The sequence below is a fragment of the Vigna unguiculata genome, chromosome 4 (assembly GCF_004118075.2).
Source record: "Vigna unguiculata cultivar IT97K-499-35 chromosome 4, ASM411807v1, whole genome shotgun sequence".
Lineage (NCBI taxonomy): Eukaryota > Viridiplantae > Streptophyta > Magnoliopsida > Fabales > Fabaceae > Vigna > Vigna unguiculata.
The window spans coordinates 3,704,148-3,724,676 of NC_040282.1; the positions used below are offsets into that span (position 1 = coordinate 3,704,148).

General features: G+C 32.1%; 1 protein-coding gene across 6 annotated transcripts; it reads left to right on the forward strand.

Moving 5' to 3' along the window:
* Window positions 1-1,941: 1,941 nt before the first annotated feature.
* Window positions 1,942-15,243, forward strand: LOC114181903 (toll/interleukin-1 receptor-like protein). 6 transcript variants are annotated; one of them, XM_028068563.1, is made up of 8 exons: window positions 1,942-2,430; window positions 10,576-10,876; window positions 10,959-11,062; window positions 11,142-12,081; window positions 12,199-12,260; window positions 13,177-13,254; window positions 14,565-14,644; window positions 14,748-15,243. In XM_028068563.1, exons 1-4 carry the CDS (start codon window positions 1,973-1,975, stop codon window positions 11,305-11,307), a joined length of 1,029 nt encoding a protein of 342 aa, XP_027924364.1. In that variant the 5' UTR covers window positions 1,942-1,972; the 3' UTR covers window positions 11,308-12,081; window positions 12,199-12,260; window positions 13,177-13,254; window positions 14,565-14,644; window positions 14,748-15,243. The 6 variants fall into 6 exon arrangements, with proteins under 6 accessions (XP_027924364.1, XP_027924360.1, XP_027924363.1 ...); XM_028068559.1 differs by having other exon boundaries at window positions 11,142-12,260; XM_028068562.1 differs by having other exon boundaries at window positions 12,199-13,254.
* Window positions 15,244-20,529: the final 5,286 nt, after the last annotated feature.

Consider the following 20,529-nt stretch of genomic DNA (forward strand, 5'->3'; position numbering starts at 1 on the left):
AAATTTATTTTGAATAGTCTTGACAAATGACGATTGAGGCGGGATTTGACATTTTTAAACCACGAAACACTCTTTTCATTTTAGTTGTTGGTGTAATCAACCCACTACTAAAGATATAATAGAAAGTATTAATAGAAAAATAGCTCCAATGTAAAGATCCCCATTAGTACGTAAACTGATTGTATACCACCACTGACAAAACACCAGAATAGGCTATATTAACAAGGTCTAGAGCACCCTATCGAGTAAAAGCTTCTATAGTTGATTGACCAAAATGAGAATTTCAATTCAGTCCCAATTTATTTTAAAATGGAGCAATTTCACTCCAAATTTCAAATTGAGACCAAATTTATTTTTATATAAATGTTATATTGATATTTTTATTAAAATTTATATTTTCATTAAATATTTTTAACAAGTGTAATATTTAAATTTATATTTTGCATTAGACTTTATTTAAAATTATTTTAAAATTTATAATTTATTTTGTTTTAAATTGTTATAAAATATTTTTAAAATTGCTTTAAAAAATTTCATTTGAATTTACAAAATTTTTATTTTAAACCAACTACAACATTTGTATAAAAATTATTCAATTGTACACATTTAAAAAATATATAATTATTTAAAATATAAGTTCAAATAAAAAGAATATTAAAATATGATGTAATGAAATATAATACAAATAAAGTTTAATGTAAAATATAAATTTTAAATAAAATTTTAAATAAAATTCAATATAAAATTTAAATGAAATAAATTTAATTTTGTTAAAAATATTTAATAAAAATATTAATTTTAATAAAAATATAAGTAATACTGAGTTTGGATTTGGATTGAGAAATATTTTTTGTAATTGTTTTCATTTTCATTTTTAAATAAGTTTTTTACTTTAAGAAAAGGTCAATGGGGTTAGTGGTAGCTTTGTTGGCTTCTAGGGGGCTTTGGCCCCAAATTTTGCTTATGCATATGAATTTGTCTATAAATAAAAGTTTTTTTTTTTTAATTTTGGTATATTTTATGTATTTGACACCGTTAAAATTTTGTGTATATCTATTTTGACACCTTCAAAATATGTTTTGAAGATCTCATGGTTTGACTCTAATATATGAGACTTTTGTTGATATTTTGGACACTTCTTTTATGAATTTTCACCCCCAACCCATATAAATCAGAATTAGATCGGGGTGAAAGTAACAACTCTAACTTTCTGCTATACAATTGAATTCACCCATAGAGTCACTGTCAAATTCAAGGATCAAAATTCGAAATCAAGACAAACTACCGTTACTTTTAAAATATCATTTGATAAATTAGTTTTAAATTGATAGGAAATTAATTATAAATAGTGTCACAATAAACATATAATCAACTTTCTCAGTACTTCTAGTTTCATAGACCAAACCTACTGTGTAAACATAAACATATAGACACTTATACTTTTTCTAAGGATAGACTTTTGTAGACCCTTAAACAACTATAGCTAAAAGAAACACAACCAATACAACATAAAAATAACACCCATGAACTCATGAAATAATTGGCATCCAGTGTATAACTGGATTTAATAAAATATGGCAACTTATTATTAATATTAAAAAAAAAAAATTATTTTGATTTTAGTCCCTTGAATATCGACTATATAAATATAAATACCAACAGATTTGGTTGTTTTCATTTAAAAATCTTAAATTCAAGAACAGCAGAAGTAAGGTATCTTCAGTTTAATATATATATGCTTGCTTGCTTACAGTGTAATAGTTTAGCGTACAAAATTGATGACATGGAAAGTTAAACATAATTAAGAAGCTTCATAGGAAACCGATAACCAACAAAGAAAAAAAAAAGGAACATTTTATGTATTTATTTATTCTGAAAAGTTTTATCCGCGTAAAGTATATCAGTTTCGTATTAATTTTGCTTTAAAGTTTGACTCTGGAGACACAGCACTCACTCCATTCATCAGCATACCATGTTTTACTCTTCCGTAATCTACGATGTGTTCCTCAGCTTTAGAGGGGAAGACACGCGTCATGGTTTCACTGGTAATCTCTATAAGGCTCTGTGTGACAAGGGAATTCACACTTTCATCGATGATGAGGATCTTCAGAGTGGAGAGGAAATCACACCAGCACTTGTGAAGGCAATTGAAGAGTCTAGGATTGCCATCGTTGTTCTCTCTCAAAACTATGCTTCTTCCTCCTTCTGCTTGGATGAACTTGCAACCATCCTTCACTGCCACACCCAAGGATTGTTGGTTATACCGGTCTTCTATAAGGTCAACCCTTCTGTTGTCAGAGAACATAAGGGGAGTTATGGAGATGCATTGTCTGAGCATGAGAGAAGGTTCGAAGATTTGGAGAAGGTGCTTAAATGGAGGATGGCTCTGAGTCAAGTAGCTGAATTCTCTGGCTATCATGTCGAAGACGGGTACACCAATTTATCAATCTTTTTACTTGATTTTTCAATGTATTGCATTAAGTTTGAGATAATAAATATTTGTTAACCATGACAATGGTTATACGTTTCTGTTGGTATTTTAAGGTTGTGAAAGGGGATAGTTGAAGGGATAGAGAAAATGTGTAGATAGTAGAGTGTGAAAGTTGTAGTTGAAAGGAGTATGTAGTTGTAGTAGTGAGAGTGGTGTGTTAGATGTGATCTTAGTTCTTGGCATTCATCAAATGATTGAGTACATGAGTATTTATAGACCTATAGAGTATTCTAGAAAGTGCTAGCCACAACTTGTGTGGAATGTTCTAGATTTTTGCCTATGTAGAATGTTCTTGATATTTTTCTTCATATCTTAGGCTTTTCTACTTTGTTCTAGAACTTTCATTATATTTCAATACTTTTATCTTATGATTTTCTAGATTCTTCTAGAATTTGCATTACACTTTAATACTCCTCCTTGATGCAAATTCGGTAACTCCAAGCATAATGCGTAGTAGTTCAAATCTTGGTCTTGGTAAGGCCTTTGTGAAGATATCTGCAATTTGATCTTCTGTCGGGCAGTACTCAAGTCGTATCTTCATATTTGTTTCCGTTTCTCTGATGAAGTGGTATTTAATTGCTATATGTTTTGTTCTGCTGTGATGCACATGATTCTTTGTCATTGCAATGGTTGATTTATTGTCACAATTAATTGTAGTAGGGCCACTTTGTTTTTCTCCCATATCTTTGAGTATTCTTCGAAGCCATATAGCCTGACTTGTTGCTTCAGCGGCTGCCACATATTCTGCTTCAGCGGTTAATTGTGCAACTGTGGCTTGCTTCTTTGACGCCCAAGAGAATATCCCCGATCCAAGTGAGAAAGCATAGCCTGAGGTGCTCTTCATGTCGTCCACTAACCCTGCCCAATCACTATCAGTATAACCAAGCAATGTTGGATTGCTTGTGGATTTGTACCATATACCGTACTCTTTGGTTCCTTGTAGATATCTTAAAATTCTTTTGCCTACGCCAAGATGTATTTGGCTTGGGTTTTGCATGAATCTTGATAAGAGACTTGTAGCGAACATGATATCTGGTCGTGTAGCCGTCAGATAAAGTAGACTTCCAACTAGACTCCTGTATCGAGATGCATCAGTTTCTGGTGCTCCATCCACCTTTTGTAGTTTCTCATTCGTCACTAGTGGTGTGCTTACAGGTTTGCACCCGTACATCTTAAATTTCTTCAGCAAATCTTCTGTATATTTCTTTTGTGAGATGAATATTCCATTATCTCTTTGACTTACCTCTATGCCGAGGAAATAACTCATCAAGCCAAGATCAGTCATCTCAAAGGTCTTCATCATATCTTCTTTAAACTCCATCAACATCTTTGTGTTGGTTCCAGTATAAATAAGATCATCTACATATAGAGAGAGTAAAAGAGTATCCTGACCTTGTATCTTGATGTATAGTGTAGGCTCACTCTTGCTCCTCCTGAATCCTTGATTGGTGAAATATTGATCGATTCTGCTGTACCATGCACGAGGAGCTTGTTTCAGGCCATATAAAGCTTTCTTCAATCTCAACACTTTGGCTTCTTGGCCTTTAACCACAAATCCTGGTGGTTGCTCTATATAGATCTCTTCTTCAAGAACACCATTGAGGAATGCAGACTTGACGTCTAATTGGTAGATGCTCCATCCTTTTTGTGCTGCAAGGGCTATTAGAGTTCTTATTGTGTCTAGTCGAGCAACTGGAGCAAATGTCTCATTGTAGTCTACTCCAGGTTGTTGTGAATAACCCTTAGCTACCAACCTTGCCTTGTGTTTGTGTATGGTACCATCGGGGTTTAACTTTGTCTTGAAGACCCACTTAACTCCGATGATATCTTTATCTTTTGGACAATCTGCTAGCTCCCAAGTGTTGTTTTTCTCTATTTTCTTTATCTCTTCTTTCATTGCCTTGACCCATTCTTCTTGTTTTGCGGCCTCTTCAAAGGTTCTAGGCTCTATTATGGCCAAGTTGCAAGATTCATAGATGTCTGTTAGAGATCTGATTCGTCTCGGAGTGGATTCAGGCGATGTTTCTTCTTGATCTTGAATTGATGTTGGAGTTGCAGGAGATTCTGGAGTTATAATGGCATCTTGATCGTTATCTTCTTGGCTTGTAGTTGGTTGATTGTTGGGCATGTATATTGTCTTCCTTTCAATTTGTTCCTCTTCCCAGTTCCAAGTAGCGCTTTCATCTACTTCAATGTCTCTGCTGATAGTTAGCTTCTTTGTTTGAAGATTATAGACTCTATAGCCTTTGGATTGTGTACTATATCCCAAGAAGATGCCTCGTACGGTCTTGTCTTCTAGTTTGTGTCTCTTTTGGTCTGGAACATGAATATAGCAAACAGATCCAAATACTTTTAGATGTTTAGCTGATGGTTTCTTACCGCTCCAGGCTTCGATTGGAGTTTTATCTTGAACTGCTTTAGTAGGACATCTATTGAGTAGGTAGACCGTAGTGTAGACTGCTTCTGCCCAGAATGTATTTGGCAGTCCTTTCTCCTTCAACATTGATCTCGCCATCTCCATGACTGTGCGATTCTTTCTCTCTGAAACACCATTTTGTTGTGGGGTATATGCGACTGTAAGTTGTCGTTCTATGCCTTCATCTTCACAGAATTTGTCAAACTCACGAGATGTGTACTCCTTTCCACGATCACTTCTAAGTACTTTTATCTGTTTTCCACTTTGTTTCTCGACAAGAGCCTTGAATTTCTTGAATATTCTGAAGACTTCTGACTTTGCCTTTAAGAAATAGACCCATGTCATTCTAGAGAAGTCATCAATGAAGAGGATGAAGTACCCGTTGTTGTGATGTGAAGGCGTCCTCATTGGTCCACAAACATCGGTGTGAATTAATTCTAGTAAGTCTTTTGCTCTCCATGCTTTGTCTGTTGAGAATGGTAATCGGTGTTGCTTGCCGAGAAGACATCCTTTGCATGATTCATTATTCTCCTTCAAGTAAGGAAGATCCCTCATCATGTTTTTCTGATATAGAAGCTTTAAGGCATGTGTGTTGAAGTGGCCAAATCTCCTATGCCAAAGCCATGAGTCATCAACTTCCGCCTTCATGGCAATATTAGTTCCAGGTTTGAAGCTTATGGGAAAGCTTCTATTTCTCTTCTCCATTTTTACTTCACCAATTTCTAACCTTCTATTGTCATAAATTTTGCATGTATCTTTCTCAAAGTGAAGAGAATACCCATTCTCCATCATTTGGCCAATACTTAAAAGATTTTCTTTAAGATTGGGAACTAGTAAAACATCCTTGATGAATTTCATACCTTTCTTTGTCTCCACCATGACAGTTCCTTTGCCTTGAGACTCCACTGTGGCGCCATTTCCAAGTCGAACTTTGCCATTAACAGATTTATCAATGTCTTTGAAGATGCTTTGATCTTTGGCCATGTGATTGCTGCATCCACTATCCAAGTACCAATTTCCTTCTCCACTATGAGATTCTTGATTAGCATAGAATAAACGTTGCTCCTGATTATGTTCTTCAGCAAAGTTTGCTTGGTGCTTATTTTTATTACGACAATACTTCTCCACGTGACCAGACTTCTTGCAATAATGACATATTGGCTTCCCACGATGCCAACAGTCTTTTTCTGCATGACTTGACTTATTGCAAATGCCACACGGAGGATATTTATCTTTCTTGCTTCTAGAGAAATTTCTAGAATCTTTGCTTCTAGAATATTCTTCAATATTTTTCTTTTCTCCTTCTTTTCTCCTTTTGGGTTGTAATTTGAGCTTTGATTGGAAGGCATTTTCAACTGAATTTGTATCAACACGATTATTTAATCTTGCTTCGTGCGCTCCAAGGAGACCAACTAATTTACTTATCGATAGAGAAGATGGATCCGAGGAAGTTTCTATGGAAGCTACTATGGAATCATATTTTTCTGTGAGAGTGATAAGAATTTTTTCTACCACTCTTTTTTCCTTAATTTCTTTTCCATATAACTTCATTTTATTCACTATTTCTTTTATTCTTCCATAGTATTCTTCAATGGTCTCAGATTCCTTCATTCTGATGGTCTCAAATTCTCTTCTTAGATAGTGCAGTTTAACGGAGCGTACCTGTTCATTGCCTTCAAATTCTTCTTCTAAAATATCCCATGCCCTTTTTGCAGTTTCTGCATCCATGATCCTCCTGGCAATAGTTTCTCCAACAGCTTGTTGAAGAACAAACAATGCTTGGGCATCCTTTTGTTCAGAATCTTCTAGCTTTTTTCGTTCCTCCTCAGATAGAGTCTCAATATTATCTGGTTTTGTATAACCAGATTGAACAATATCCCACAATTTTTGTGAGATAAAATATGTCTTTAGTTTGAGTTTCCAGAGGTCAAAATTTTCACCGGTAAAAACTGGTAGGGGGACTGAAGAAAAGTGAACAATGTTAGAAGCCATAGGTTAAGAGAAAAAACTCTCTTCTTTTGGAAGTATAGAAGGAAGGTTTTGAAAGTAATATAGTAATTTTTCTACGCCCAATAAATGATCGAACGAGCTCTGGTACCACTGTTGGTATTTTAAGGTTGTGAAAGGGGATAGTTGAAGGGATAGAGAAAATGTGTAGATAGTAGAGTGTGAAAGTTGTAGTTGAAAGGAGTATGTAGTTGTAGTAGTGAGAGTGGTGTGTTAGATGTGATCTTAGTTCTTGGCATTCATCAAATGATTGAGTACATGAGTATTTATAGACCTATAGAGTATTCTAGAAAGTGCTAGCCACAACTTGTGTGGAATGTTCTAGATTTTTGCCTATGTAGAATGTTCTTGATATTTTTCTTCATATCTTAGGCTTTTCTACTTTGTTCTAGAACTTTCATTATATTTCAATACTTTTATCTTATGATTTTCTAGATTCTTCTAGAATTTCCATTACACTTTAATAGTTTCAAAACATGGATACAAGACTTATAGTTCTTAACTATGAAGCCCAGACACGGACACGGACACGACACGGACACAGACACGGACACGGGGAAGCGTCTAAATCAAAAAAATGTAGGACACGGACACGGATATATATATATATATATATATAACAATTACAATTCATAGTCTAAAAGATTGAAAATTAATATTTATATAAAAAACAATCCACCAATTATACTTCATGATCTAATAGAAATCAAGATAAACAATTATAAAAGAAACAAAGTCTAGCAAAAGAAAAACAAAAAAAAAAACATAAGTAAATCATGATGTTTAACTCTCATATTTGTTCATCTTCATTGAAAAATGCTTCTTCTAATTCTGGTTCATCAAGAGATAGGCTAGCAATCTGAAGAATTCCGCTGTCTTCCAATGAAAAGTCATCTCCTCCAATATCCCACAATTTAGTTTCCTCTTCTCTATACTTTGAGGAGTTTCTTGAGAGAAGACGGAGATTATTATGGATAAATACTAAATCTTCTGCCCTTTTGGGAGTCATCTTATTTCTTTTCAAAGAATGTATAAAAGAGTAGGTACTCCAATTCCTTTCACAACAAGAAGAAGAAGAAGGTTGTCCAAGTAGCTTAAGAGCTATCTTTTGAAGTATTGGTGCCTGAGATCCATGAATAATCCACCATGATTTTGCATCCATTTTAGTTCTATCCCTTATAGCTTCGGGATCTGCAAAATCTTCTCTTTCATTTGAAAAGTTTGCAAACTCTAAATTTGCTTGTCTCCTTACATCCACATCATCAAAGTACTTCATAAAACATTTTTTCCTTTCATGAGTAAGTTCTGCATCTTCATGTGGGGCAACTCTTTGTGAATCTTCACTTAACCATTCATCACTATAATATCTACAGTATTAAAGAACATAAGCATAAATTAACATAATATTATATATTATAGATAAGACATATACAAAAAAATATATAATAATAAAATAATTTAATAGTATAATTACCTTGGATTTAAAGAATGAGCAAGACAATGAAGAGATGTGCTACTCTTAGTCCAACGATCAATTAATACTGAGTTTACTGCCTCAAAAAAAGATGAATGTTCAACTTGTGCCTTTCCTTCATGTTGGTATATGATCTTCCTCACATCTTCAATCATTGAATCCCACATCTCATACACTAAATGAAGAGTAGCCATATCCATATCTGTTTTTCTGATAACATCATAAATAGGGGCAGTAAAAGCAAGTATATAGTCAACCTTCATCCACCAATTATCATTCAATAAAGTTTCTTTGACTGTTCGTGCATTATCAACATTATCCTCTTTGTAATCAAACCATTCATTACTAATTACCATCTGTTGGAGTCCTCTTTTCAAGGTTCTAAATCTTTTAAGCATGATGATGGTTGAAGCAAATCTCGTTGGAGCAACAGAAAGAAACTTCAATGAATTGAAGTTATTAAACATTGATAATCTCATAGAGTGCCCCATAATGAAGTTTTCAATAAATGTAGCATCATCAGCAATCTGTGAGATCCAATAAAATTCTTCACAAAGATCACTATTTCTTTCTGTATTTTTTGCCGCACAAATATTTTTCAATGCAAGATTCAAGGTGTGCACTACACAAGGAGTCCAATATATTGAAGAAAATTCTGATTCTATGATCATACCTGCTGCCTTACATACTGCTGCATTGTCTGTGATAATTTGTACCACGTTTTGTGGTCCAACTTCCATAATTACATCTCTCATGTGTTTGGCAATAAAATCCTTGTCTTTTGTCTCACCAGATCCATCTATTGCTTTCAAAAACATTGGTCCACTCTCATTGATAGCCATAAAATTGATAAGAGGTCTTCTTTGAGGGTCGCTCCATCCATCGCTAACAATTGTCACACCTTTTGGCTTCCATGAATTCTTTATAGGTTGCAGAAGATTTTCTACATGAGCTCTTTCTTTATTAAGCAGTGGACCTCTCAATTTATTATATGATGGTGGTACATATCCACTAAGGTTAGAAGTATTGGCAGCGTAAGAAAAGGCACTCCTATAATAAGGACTTCTTGCGAGATGAAATGGTAATCCTGAAGAATAAAACATCCTTGCAATTTCACAATCAAGAGCATCTCTAGCTTGAATGTTGAAAGAAGCTTCTAGAGGACCCTTGAGTTTTTGGTGAACACCACCACTGCTTGTCTGCTTTCTTTCCTCAGATACAGGTGGTAGAGAGACCTTTTTCTTCTTTGAATTTTCAATTTTCAAAGTTGCTTCATTATCCAATCTTTTAAGCTCAGCAAGTTTTGTCGGATTCACTTTTGGACAAACTCTAACCCCTTCTCCCTTAATTTTTAAGAGATGAGCTCTCACTCGAGTGTAAGATCCATTAAATTCAAAATCACACAAAGTACAGTTGACCATATAATTTCCACCACCAGGAGTTTTTCTTATCTTTGTAAAATATCTCCAAAGGGGTTTTGTTTCATCTTCTTGTTCAATAGCTTGATTAAGTCTACTCATCTTAATTTCCTATAATAAAATAAATTGAAAATACAAAATTTACTTAATATTTAAAATTTAAAAATAAAACCAAAGTATATAATTTAAATAATTTTTATACATAATATATTTATAAAATTAAATTCAAAATATAAAACTTATAATTTTATGTTTATAATTTAAATTATAAAATAAATTAAAATTATGTAATGCATATGTATTGAAATTTGAAATTAAAAACTAATAAAGTATCATGTATAATCTAATAATAATATAAAATATAATTATCTATAAAATATAATTATTTATAAAATAATATATTTTTAAAGTAATGTTAAATTATTAAATTATTTTATATTGTTAAAAGAACAAGGAACATAATACTCTCACATGTATAAGTTATAGCAAATATGATGGATGCATAGAATGACATTAAGTATTAAAAAAATTAAATTATTAGCATTTAATGGATGAATTTAATAAGTAGAAGAAAAAGAGGGTGTGGATAAAATTTAATATAGAAGGCAAAGAATTTAATAAATAGAAGGAGAGAAGACGTAAAGAGTACTTACCTTTTTCTACATACTTCTTCTTTCCAGTATTTACTTTTTTCTCCTGCTCAAAATATATCTCATTTTATTCTTCTATCCGAGCTTCTTCCTTCTTAACGTTATTTTGTATGAAACAGAGTTGGATATGACTACAAGTTTATTAAGAGAATTGTTGAGGAAGTCTATCACAGGATTATTCATGCTTCTTTTGTACATATTGCGGAAGCTTTCCAAATGATACAAACCATGGGGATGGGTGGGGTAGGAAAATCAACACTTGCTCGAGCTGTCTACAATGATTTAATTCGTGAGATGATTACTTCTTTTGGTAGTCATGTTTCCTTAAAAGGCCTTGAACCGACAAAGGTTAAAGATATACCTCATGCTCATTATGATCGTTCAAATTGTTTACCATTCACGTTCGATATCTTTTGGAAGGCAAGCTTAAATAGTATTTATAAATTAACTTTAAATTTATTAATTCGGTATTTATTTACTTTTTCCCTTATTTTGTTTGCAGGAGTTGGCGAAGCTAACCGTCTTGAATGTTGAACAGTGCGAAGTTTTGACAGAGATACCTGATCTTTCTAATCTCCCAAATTTGGAGAAACTTTCACTTAAAGAGTGAGAATTTAATTACAGTTCACGACGCAGTTGGTTTTCTGACTAAACTTAAAATACTGACCGTTGTTGTTTGCAGCAGACTTCGTATTTTTCCACTTCGCAACTTAACCCCTATTAAAAGCCTACAACTTTCAAATTGTTCCATTCTTGAGAACTTCCCAAGATTGACCACAGGTTTCAGAGATTTTTTTTTTCTTTCTATTTTGTTTCCCGTTTTTATCATTTTTATTTTATTTACAAGCTAAATGATCTGACACAACCTGAATATGACCACATTATTTGGATTTGTGATGATAACTATACTGCCGGGACCAAACCAATCAGGACTTCCTGCAATTCCCTGTAATTGCTTGTGCTGGTCTACATCATCCAGAACTAAGAGAACCTTCTTTCGCTTGAGCCTATTCTTTATTATTGAAATTCCTTGTTGCTCACTTGCTAGGTTGATTTTCTTCATTCCAAGTACCTCTGAAAGAATGATGCTGTGAATGTGTTTTAGCCCGTGTTTGTTTGATTCTTCTCTTACATTTTGAAGAAAACACGAACCTTCAAACTGATCAGTGATCAACACTACGTCATTTTTCATTTTAGACCACACTAAAATGTAGTACAGTCCTATAAATGTTGTTTAAATATATTAAATACAACAATTTTGTAAATGTGACATAAAGCAAATCAAGACCCACATTTATTTTAATGTTGTCTTGAAAACACGTGGGCTAAAAAGAGATATGGTCCGAAAGAAAGTGAAAACCACTTTTAAGAGTTTTTCTTCATTTCCCTCCCTTACGTTAGATCGAAAAATGTCTCTCCCCGTTGCACGTTCACATATTGTCTCTCTCATTCACGGTTGCACACCACTCCATCTCCTCCGTTGACTGTTGCCAGTTCAACTACGTTGCCTCTCCAGATCAACCATCGCCACTTCCTGTCGAGTCCAATTGCGTCGCGGCTTCCTCTCGAGTCCAACTGCGTCGCGGCTTCCTCTCCCATTCACTGTTGCGATTTTCATTTCTCTGGTAGCTAAGCCATTGTTTCTTCCCTCTTCATTTCCGTTTATTGCTCGTCGTTCTTTATGGTTTCTCTCTAACACTCATTGTTCTCCCCTTTTGTAATTTTGACATCTCACATTCTAGGGTTTATCTCTTCTGCATCTACATTGTTTCTAATCTCTTCACAATTGATCGGTTCAATCAAGGTTTTTCTCTTACCTCTGCAATTTAGTGTTTAGTCCCTGATTTTTTTAATTTCTTTGAATTTGGTTTAATTAATTTTGCTTCTGAGATGAGGTTTATTGTTTTTGTTCTTAGTATATCTATCATAGTTCTTACTGCGGAATGACCAAACTATTGTTCATGAAAAACTTAGAGTGCCAGAGATAGGAGGTGTAAGAAAAAGAGCTTCTGTATATATAATATAAATTAAATTTGTAATCATATTGTAGTAATTAGTTTATAAGTAAAATAGAAGTAAAGTTGTAATCATACTTCTCTAAAGATACAGAGTAGTTTCTTCAGAACCTGTGATTACATCTAAATTTTTCAGAATATAAATTGTAAATGGTGCTAAAACCTCTGTGTGCAGAAATTGTTATTATAACCGATGCAATTGAAAAATAACCATTGTGCTGCTTTGTCAAATTGTTACAATTGTTTGGTAAACTATTTTCCTTTGCAGGGCCCCCATCATATAACGTTTTGCTGTGAGACATTTTTTATGCTTTATATCCAATCCAAGCAACATGAAGACAAATTTGTCTGCTTGGTTAAATTAAATATTCCAAAGAAGAACAGAATGAGTTTTATATGTAATCTTATTTTAGTCATGCTTAATTGACTCTGGTTAAGAATATTTGTTTGGTAAGGCTACCTTTTGCACCTTCACTCAACCAAAATAAGAATAAGAAACATACTAATAATGTTGATGTCGTATTTTTGCTTATGCATAGTATCTATTTTTGGTTCAAACAAACACAATAAATAATTTGTATCAACAACTTGTGCTACTGTATTATATTATGACCTTTGTGTTGTTCTGAGGCGAGTTTTACCAAGTGGTGTGGAGGGCACAGTTATAAGAGAAAGCTGCTAAAGTTTTTATTGGTGATTTTTCAGACTTTGCTGGTTCAATGTTCCCTACAACAATCATATATAGCTTTCAAGGGAAGTAAGAAACTTCTTTGCATCATTTGGGTAAGATTAGGTCAGAAGCTTTACTTAACTCTACATAGCCTAAGTATATAATAATGTTGCCTACATGACTATTAAACACACCTTAATCTTTGAAAAATCTGGTAGTGTAACTATCACTTCACTATATATACTATTCATTATTTAAAACACCTAAATTCAAATGTAAAATAAAAATATTTTTCCTATATTTTTTATTCTAATGGTATTGACATAAAAAATATTAGTTCTTAAAGCCAAAATTGTTTCACAGTGTAATTTTATATTTTTAAAAGTTATTTTCAGAAATATCACACTTAAAAGTAAAAGTGAAGAAAAAAACATAAAAAATAAATTGAGAACTGTTTCTCTAAGGTCGGGCTATGCTATGGCATTGCATGATTGAAATGTCACTTTTCTTTTCGGTGATATTTTCACTACTGTTTGCTGTTTGTGGAAACTTTGTTGAAGCATTATTTATGAATTAAGAACTTCTGGGTAGATTGGTAATTTCATTGAGTTGAAAGAAAATTTTAGAAAAGATGTACTTAGTTTTACCTTGGATTGAAGCTAGAGGCTTTGGTAAGAATTAGGAGCAGTGAGCGTAAGACTATTGATTTTTGCTAATCAATGGTGTATTTCGTTGAAATGGATTTTTAATTGTTTTAATTTTCATATTAGTTTTTAATTTATTTGTTTAAATGTTGTGTGTGGTGTTAATGTGTTATATAATGCTTTAATTGTTTATTTGTTTAATTTTTATTGTTTTAATTGTTTTAATTTTTATATTAGCTTTTAATATGGAAACCATATCAGGATTTTTAATTGTTTTAATTTTCATATTAATTTTTAATATGGAAACCATATCAGGATTTATAATTGTTTTAATTTTCATATTAGTTTTTAATTTATTTGTTTAAATGTTGTGTGTGGTGTTAATGTGTTATATAATGCTTTAATTGTTTATTTGTTTAATTTTTACTATTTTAATTGTTTTAATTTTTATATTAGCTTTTAATATGGAAACCATATCAGGATTTTTAATTGTTTTAATTTTCATATTAATTTTTAATATGAAAACCATATCAAGATTTTTAATTGTTTTAATTTTCATATTAGTTTTTAATTTATTTGTTTAAATGTTGTGTGTGGTGTTAATGTGTTATATAATGCTTTAATTGTTTATTTGTTTAATTTTCATTGTTTTAATTACTTTAATTTTCATATTAGTTTTTAATATGGAAACCATATCAGGATTTTTAATTGTTTTAATTTTCATATTAGTTTTTAATTTATTTGTTTAAAATGCTTTAATTTAGTTCATATTATGTTAGTGATCAGAAAGAGGAGTACGATTTTTGAAGTTGTTGTGCTTCAACTATTACAACACCTGTTGTGGATTCTATAATATCAGGTTTGTTATTAGCTTACATTAGCAAATTATGGAAGATGTTATTCCTATTTTTATTTAAAATTGTTAATTTTAGAGAGACTTATACTATGTTATCATCTTTTAGATTAAAGATGATGGACAAAGAGTGGACTAAACTTCCAAGATTTAGTAAAGAGTATGCTAATGGTGTAGAGTTATTTTTAGATTTTGCATACGCTAGCGGAAGAGCTCAAGGGAATGAGATCTTATGCCCTTGTTCCAAGTGTAGAAATCTTTATTGGGCAACAAGAAATGTGGTCTATGATCATTTAATAGCTAAAGGATTTCTAAAAGGATACAACACTTGGGTAAACCATGGGGAGTCAATACAATCATTGCCTACTCCAAGTGATGACGACATGGAAGATAATATAGATGGATTATTGCATGACACATTTAGAAATGTGGTAGAAGGAAGTGGGGACAACACTGGTCCTAATGAGGAAGCAAAAAAGTTCTACAAGTTGATTAATGAAGCAAAACAAGAGTTATATCCTGGATGCCAAAGTTTCTCCAGTCTTTCTTTCATAATCCGAATGTATCTATTGAAATGTCTTCATGGGTGGAGCAATGCCTCATTTTCTGACCTTTTACAATTATTCAAATATATATATATATATATATATATATATATATATATATATATATATATATATATATATATATATTTCAAGGGTCTTGTTAATTAATAGACACGGGTTAAAGATAGTTAATATACACAAAATTTTACAAAAATACATAGTTAAGTGTGATATTTACTAAAATCTGACTTAACAATTATTAATGTACTTTTATTTTAATTAAAGGATAAAAATGTCCATAAATATTGTACATGAGTGTTTAATATTTTATTTAATATTCATCAATAAAAATTAAAAAAACAATTAAATAATAAAATAAATATATTTTAATGTTGTTAAAAATTAAATATAATTAAATATAAGAAACTTTAAATTAACAGAAAAATTAGGAAAAGAAAAATAGTATTGAACATCTAAAATTATAAAAAAAAAACAATTAAGATATCAAATTGAGTAGAGACTTTAAAAATTTTAAAGTCTTTATTTTGTATTAAAAAGTTATTGTCTAAAAATTAAAAAGATATTTTCATCTTTAAAAAGGTTGTAATTATATTTATACTATTTTAATTAATATATTTAATTATTTTAATTTTCAATGTGTAAATAATATTACCCGTTAATGATTCTTTAACAAGTATGATAAGGATAATGGTCAGCATTCTCCGCATTTAAATCGGAAATAAATGCAGAGGGCCCAGACGTTCCACTATGACATGGAAAAATAAATATAGGAAGCTTCTCCGTAAATTCATTAATGGTCTTCATCCCGCGTGATAACCAAGAGAACAGAGTGAGAGAGAGAGGAGCATTTTATGCATTTATTTGGAAAATTTTCATCCGCGTAATTTGACCAATGTGTATTAATAAGTCAATTGCTTCTTGCATTCTTTCGAATTTCATTCCTTTTAGTAGGCAATTGCTTCATGTATTCTTTCAAATTTCAATCTGTACCTTATTAAATATGTAAAAGCACCTTATTAAATATGTCAAATGTTAAAGGTAACCTCGTTTTTTTAAGGTTAAATTATACTTTTGTTTCATTTTCGTAAGAAAATTTTAAATTGGTTGTTGTATTTTTGTGTCTGAATAGGTTTTTCTTTTTAAATATGTGATAAATTTGGTTTTTTACATCATTATTATATTAATAATTGTATAAATAACATTAAAGATGAGTCACATGTTAATTCGTAATTTATTTTATTTTATTATTTTATTTTTTAAAATTTATAACATGTTAAATCAATGTCGTGTTACATGACATTGTAACATGATAGTGACAGTGTCTTGAGTCACTATCATGCCAATTGTCATTCTCTTAATCTTAATTTAGTCTTTGAATTTGTTCCGCTCAAACCTCAGAATAGCGACATGAATTGAATGCCCTGTCCAAGCTAAGGAATTTACTTTGAATAGTCCTGACAAATGATGATTGAGGCGGAATTCGGCATTTTTAAACCACAAAACACTCGATTACCATTTTGGTTGTAGGTGTAACCAACCCGCTACTAAAGATATAATATAAAGTATTAATAGAAAAATAGCTCTAATATAAAGATCCCTATGACTACGTAAACCGATTATATACCACCATTGATAAACACAAGAATAGGTTATATTAATAGGATCTAGAGTACCCCCTCTAATAAAAGCTTCTACCTCTGGTTGTCCAAAATGAGGATTTCAATTCAGTTCCAATTTATTTTAAAATTGAGCAATTTCACTCGTCTTCAAATTTCAAATTGGAACTAAATTTAATTTTATATTAATGTTATATTGATATTTTTATTAAAATTAAAATTTTTATTAAATATTTTTAATAAGTTTAAGTCTGTTTAAATTTATATTTTACATTGAACTTTATTTAAATTTTTTTAAAAATTTATAATCTGTTTTGTTTTAAATTGTTATAAAATATTTTTAAAATTGCTTTAAAATTTTTAATTTGAATTTACAAAATTGTTATTTTTAAACTAACTATAACATTTGTATAAAAATTATGGAATTGTACACATTTTAAAAATATATAATTATTTCAAATACAATTTCAAATAAAAAGAATATCAATATATGATGTAATGAAATATCAATACAAATAAAGTTCAATGTAAAATATATATTTTACAATAAATTTTAAATAAAGTTCAATATAAAATATAAATTAAATAAATTTAATTTTGTTAAAAATATTTAATAAAAATATCAATTTTAATAAAAATATCAATATAATATTTATATAAAAATTAAATTTGGTTTCAATTTGGGGAGGTACGAAATTGTCCAATTTAAAAAAATAGAATTAAATTGAATCAAAATAACAAATTTAGAGACCAAATTGAAATTAATTTAATAACATTTAACGTGACATGTGACATTGTCACTACCATGACACATGACGTTGACTTGACATATGACAATTTTCTTTTTTTAAAAAGACACGAATTGACGCTTGATGCATCTTTAACAAAATATTAACGAAAATGATCAAATTATATCACACTTTAAAAAATAGGAATTTAATTGAGACAACCAATTTGAGATTTTTGTAGGAAAACGGGAATCAAATACATAATTTAAACTAATTTTTATTTTAAGTCTAATCTTCTTCTTCACTTGGATAGTGTAGTTGTGCAAGTAATTCTCCCATTTACCCATTGTCATAGTTACGATTTTGGACCTCCTTTAGAGTAAGGAGTGAGGTTTGCGGTGGTGTATTAGGCTCGAGATATTTGAGTAAGGTGTATCACTGGTTTCCGAAATGGGTAATCCGGGAACCTACCAAGATGAGAAGTCGGAGATGGGGGAGGTGTAATCCTGAAGGTTGTATATTGAAATAACAAATCTAAAATATATTATCAAAAAAGACATTCTGTAATATGTTCTGGAATGAACATTCCAAAATAGGTTTACATTTCCATTATTTTCTTCTCTCATAATGGCTCACTCACCATGGCGGTTGCCACAACTGTTTGTAGCTTCGCACTCAACAAGGCAATTATGGCATTGTCGTCTTCGTCTAGAATCGTAACTCCTATCCGAGCCATGAGCTCGCCCACCTCCTTTATTAGGACTTTCCTGTCCACCAATTTCACTGCTCTTTGCGTTTCAAGCAGTAGCGCCTCTAGCCCGCTCTGGCTAAAGTAGGGATAGACATGGATTGGATTTTTAATGATCAAATCCACGTTCATTTTAGATCTAAATAATTAGATTATATTTTTTATCCAAATAATGCTGGACTCGTTCGGGTCTTTGGGCCCGCTTGGCCCGTTAGAGTCATTGAGTCCACCTGGCTCGTTTGGGTCTTCAGGCCCACCTGGCCCGTTTGGATCATCGGACCAGCCTGGCTCATTCGGGTATTCGAGCCCACCTGACTCATTCGGGTCATCGAACCCGCCTGGCCTGTTCAGATCATTAGGCTCACCCGACTTTTTCGGGTCGTTGGACCCGATTGACTCGTCCGGTTTGTCGGGCCCACCTAGCTCGTTCATGTTTTTAGGCCCGTCCAGCTTGTTCTAGTCGTCGGACCTGCCCGATCCATATATGTCGTCGAGCAAGGCCCGTCCGAGTCTGAATTTAGCCTAGTCACTCTTATCCTTTAGCCTAACCCAACTAAAAATTTAAATGGAACATTTGGATTGGATTGTTTAGATTATGCATATATGAAAATCTTGATTTATAGAATGAATATCCAATCCATAAAATATATAAAATATAGATTAGATTAAAATTCAGATCCATTAAAATGGATTTGAAATGGATTTGATTTTTAATAAAATAGATTTTAAATGGATTGGATCGGAGCAAAAGTGGATTAGATCAAGAAAATTAGATTTTTTGACCACCCCTAACTACAAGCTTTGACCCTTTTAACCTATGTCATTCGATGGCTCTACGCCACGAGGCATTATTGCTACATTTTCCCACCTTTTTCACTTGGTTTTCACTTTCGTGATTGCGATGCTAGTTCTACAATAAACAATTCCACACTTCTAGATTTTGCTTTTTAAAATCTATGGAATTCATTTTCTGAAAGTTTTACGCAGAATCACCTCAACTACTTCCGGAATGATACTTTACCTTTCAGAAATAGAATTTTGAAAAACTATTTCCCATCTTCCGCACCTATTCCATATCACATAACACCACGAAAAATTCCTTTCATACCTCAATATACCTGCCATGGCTTGCCTTAGTTTTGCAAATCACTGGCCAGTGTCTCCACGAAGGAAACAACTTTCATATAAAACAATAAAGGGCAAAAAGGGGAATTTCAAAATGATGGAATACCGGTAGAAACACTACTAAAAAACCTCATATTTTCTGTCAATTTTGTTTTGAAATTTTTTTGATAGGAAATACTTATAAATTTTGTTATGAAAAAAAAATTTGCAGAAAATTGCTGCCAATTTTTTTGCAAAATATTTTGTATAAAACACTTTTCGCAACAAATTTTGTAGGAAATACTTGCGAATTTTATAATTTTGTATAAAATAATTACCCACGAAGGAATTACCCGCCAATTAAAATTCTTAGAAAAAGTAGTAGGAAAAAGTCTTTTCTTGCAAATTTTTTGAACAAATTTGCAAGAAAATTCCCATGTAATATGAAAATTTTTAGTAGTGAAAATGATGGGGTACAGGAAGTAATTGGCAAATAAGTACTCTTTTATTGGTTAACCAAATGAGTGGATTGAAAAAGCCCAATGGTCAAAGCTTTGATATAAGGTGGACATGACTTGACCCTACATAACTCGATCTAATATGGACCTGATGACTTGATTTCACCCATCATAGACTCAAATCGACTTAGCCTGATATGGACTTGACTTGACTTGGGTCGTGATGGACGTGACTTGACTTGAGTTGAGATGCACCCCACTCAAATTGACCCTAGGTGGGCCTAATTCGATTGAGCTAGAGGAGGTCCCGACTCGATTGAGCATAATGTGGGCTCAACTTTACTAGACCTGGTGTGGGACCAACCCACTCAACCCGATGTAGGTATGACTTGACTCGACCCAACGGGGGTATGACTTGACTCGACCCAACGTGGGTATGACTTGAATCGACCTAATCTCAATATGATTTTACTCAACTCGACTTGGGTTTGATTGGACCCAAGCTCGACCCAAACCAAACATGACTTAACTCGGCTCAACTTGACTTAGCCTTTTATGTATCGAACTTGACTTGGCCTGAAGTGGGTCTAACTCAACCTGGCCTTAGGTGGCCTGGCTTGATTGAGCTAAGCATGAGTTGAATTAACTTGAGGTGAGCCTAACTCGACTCG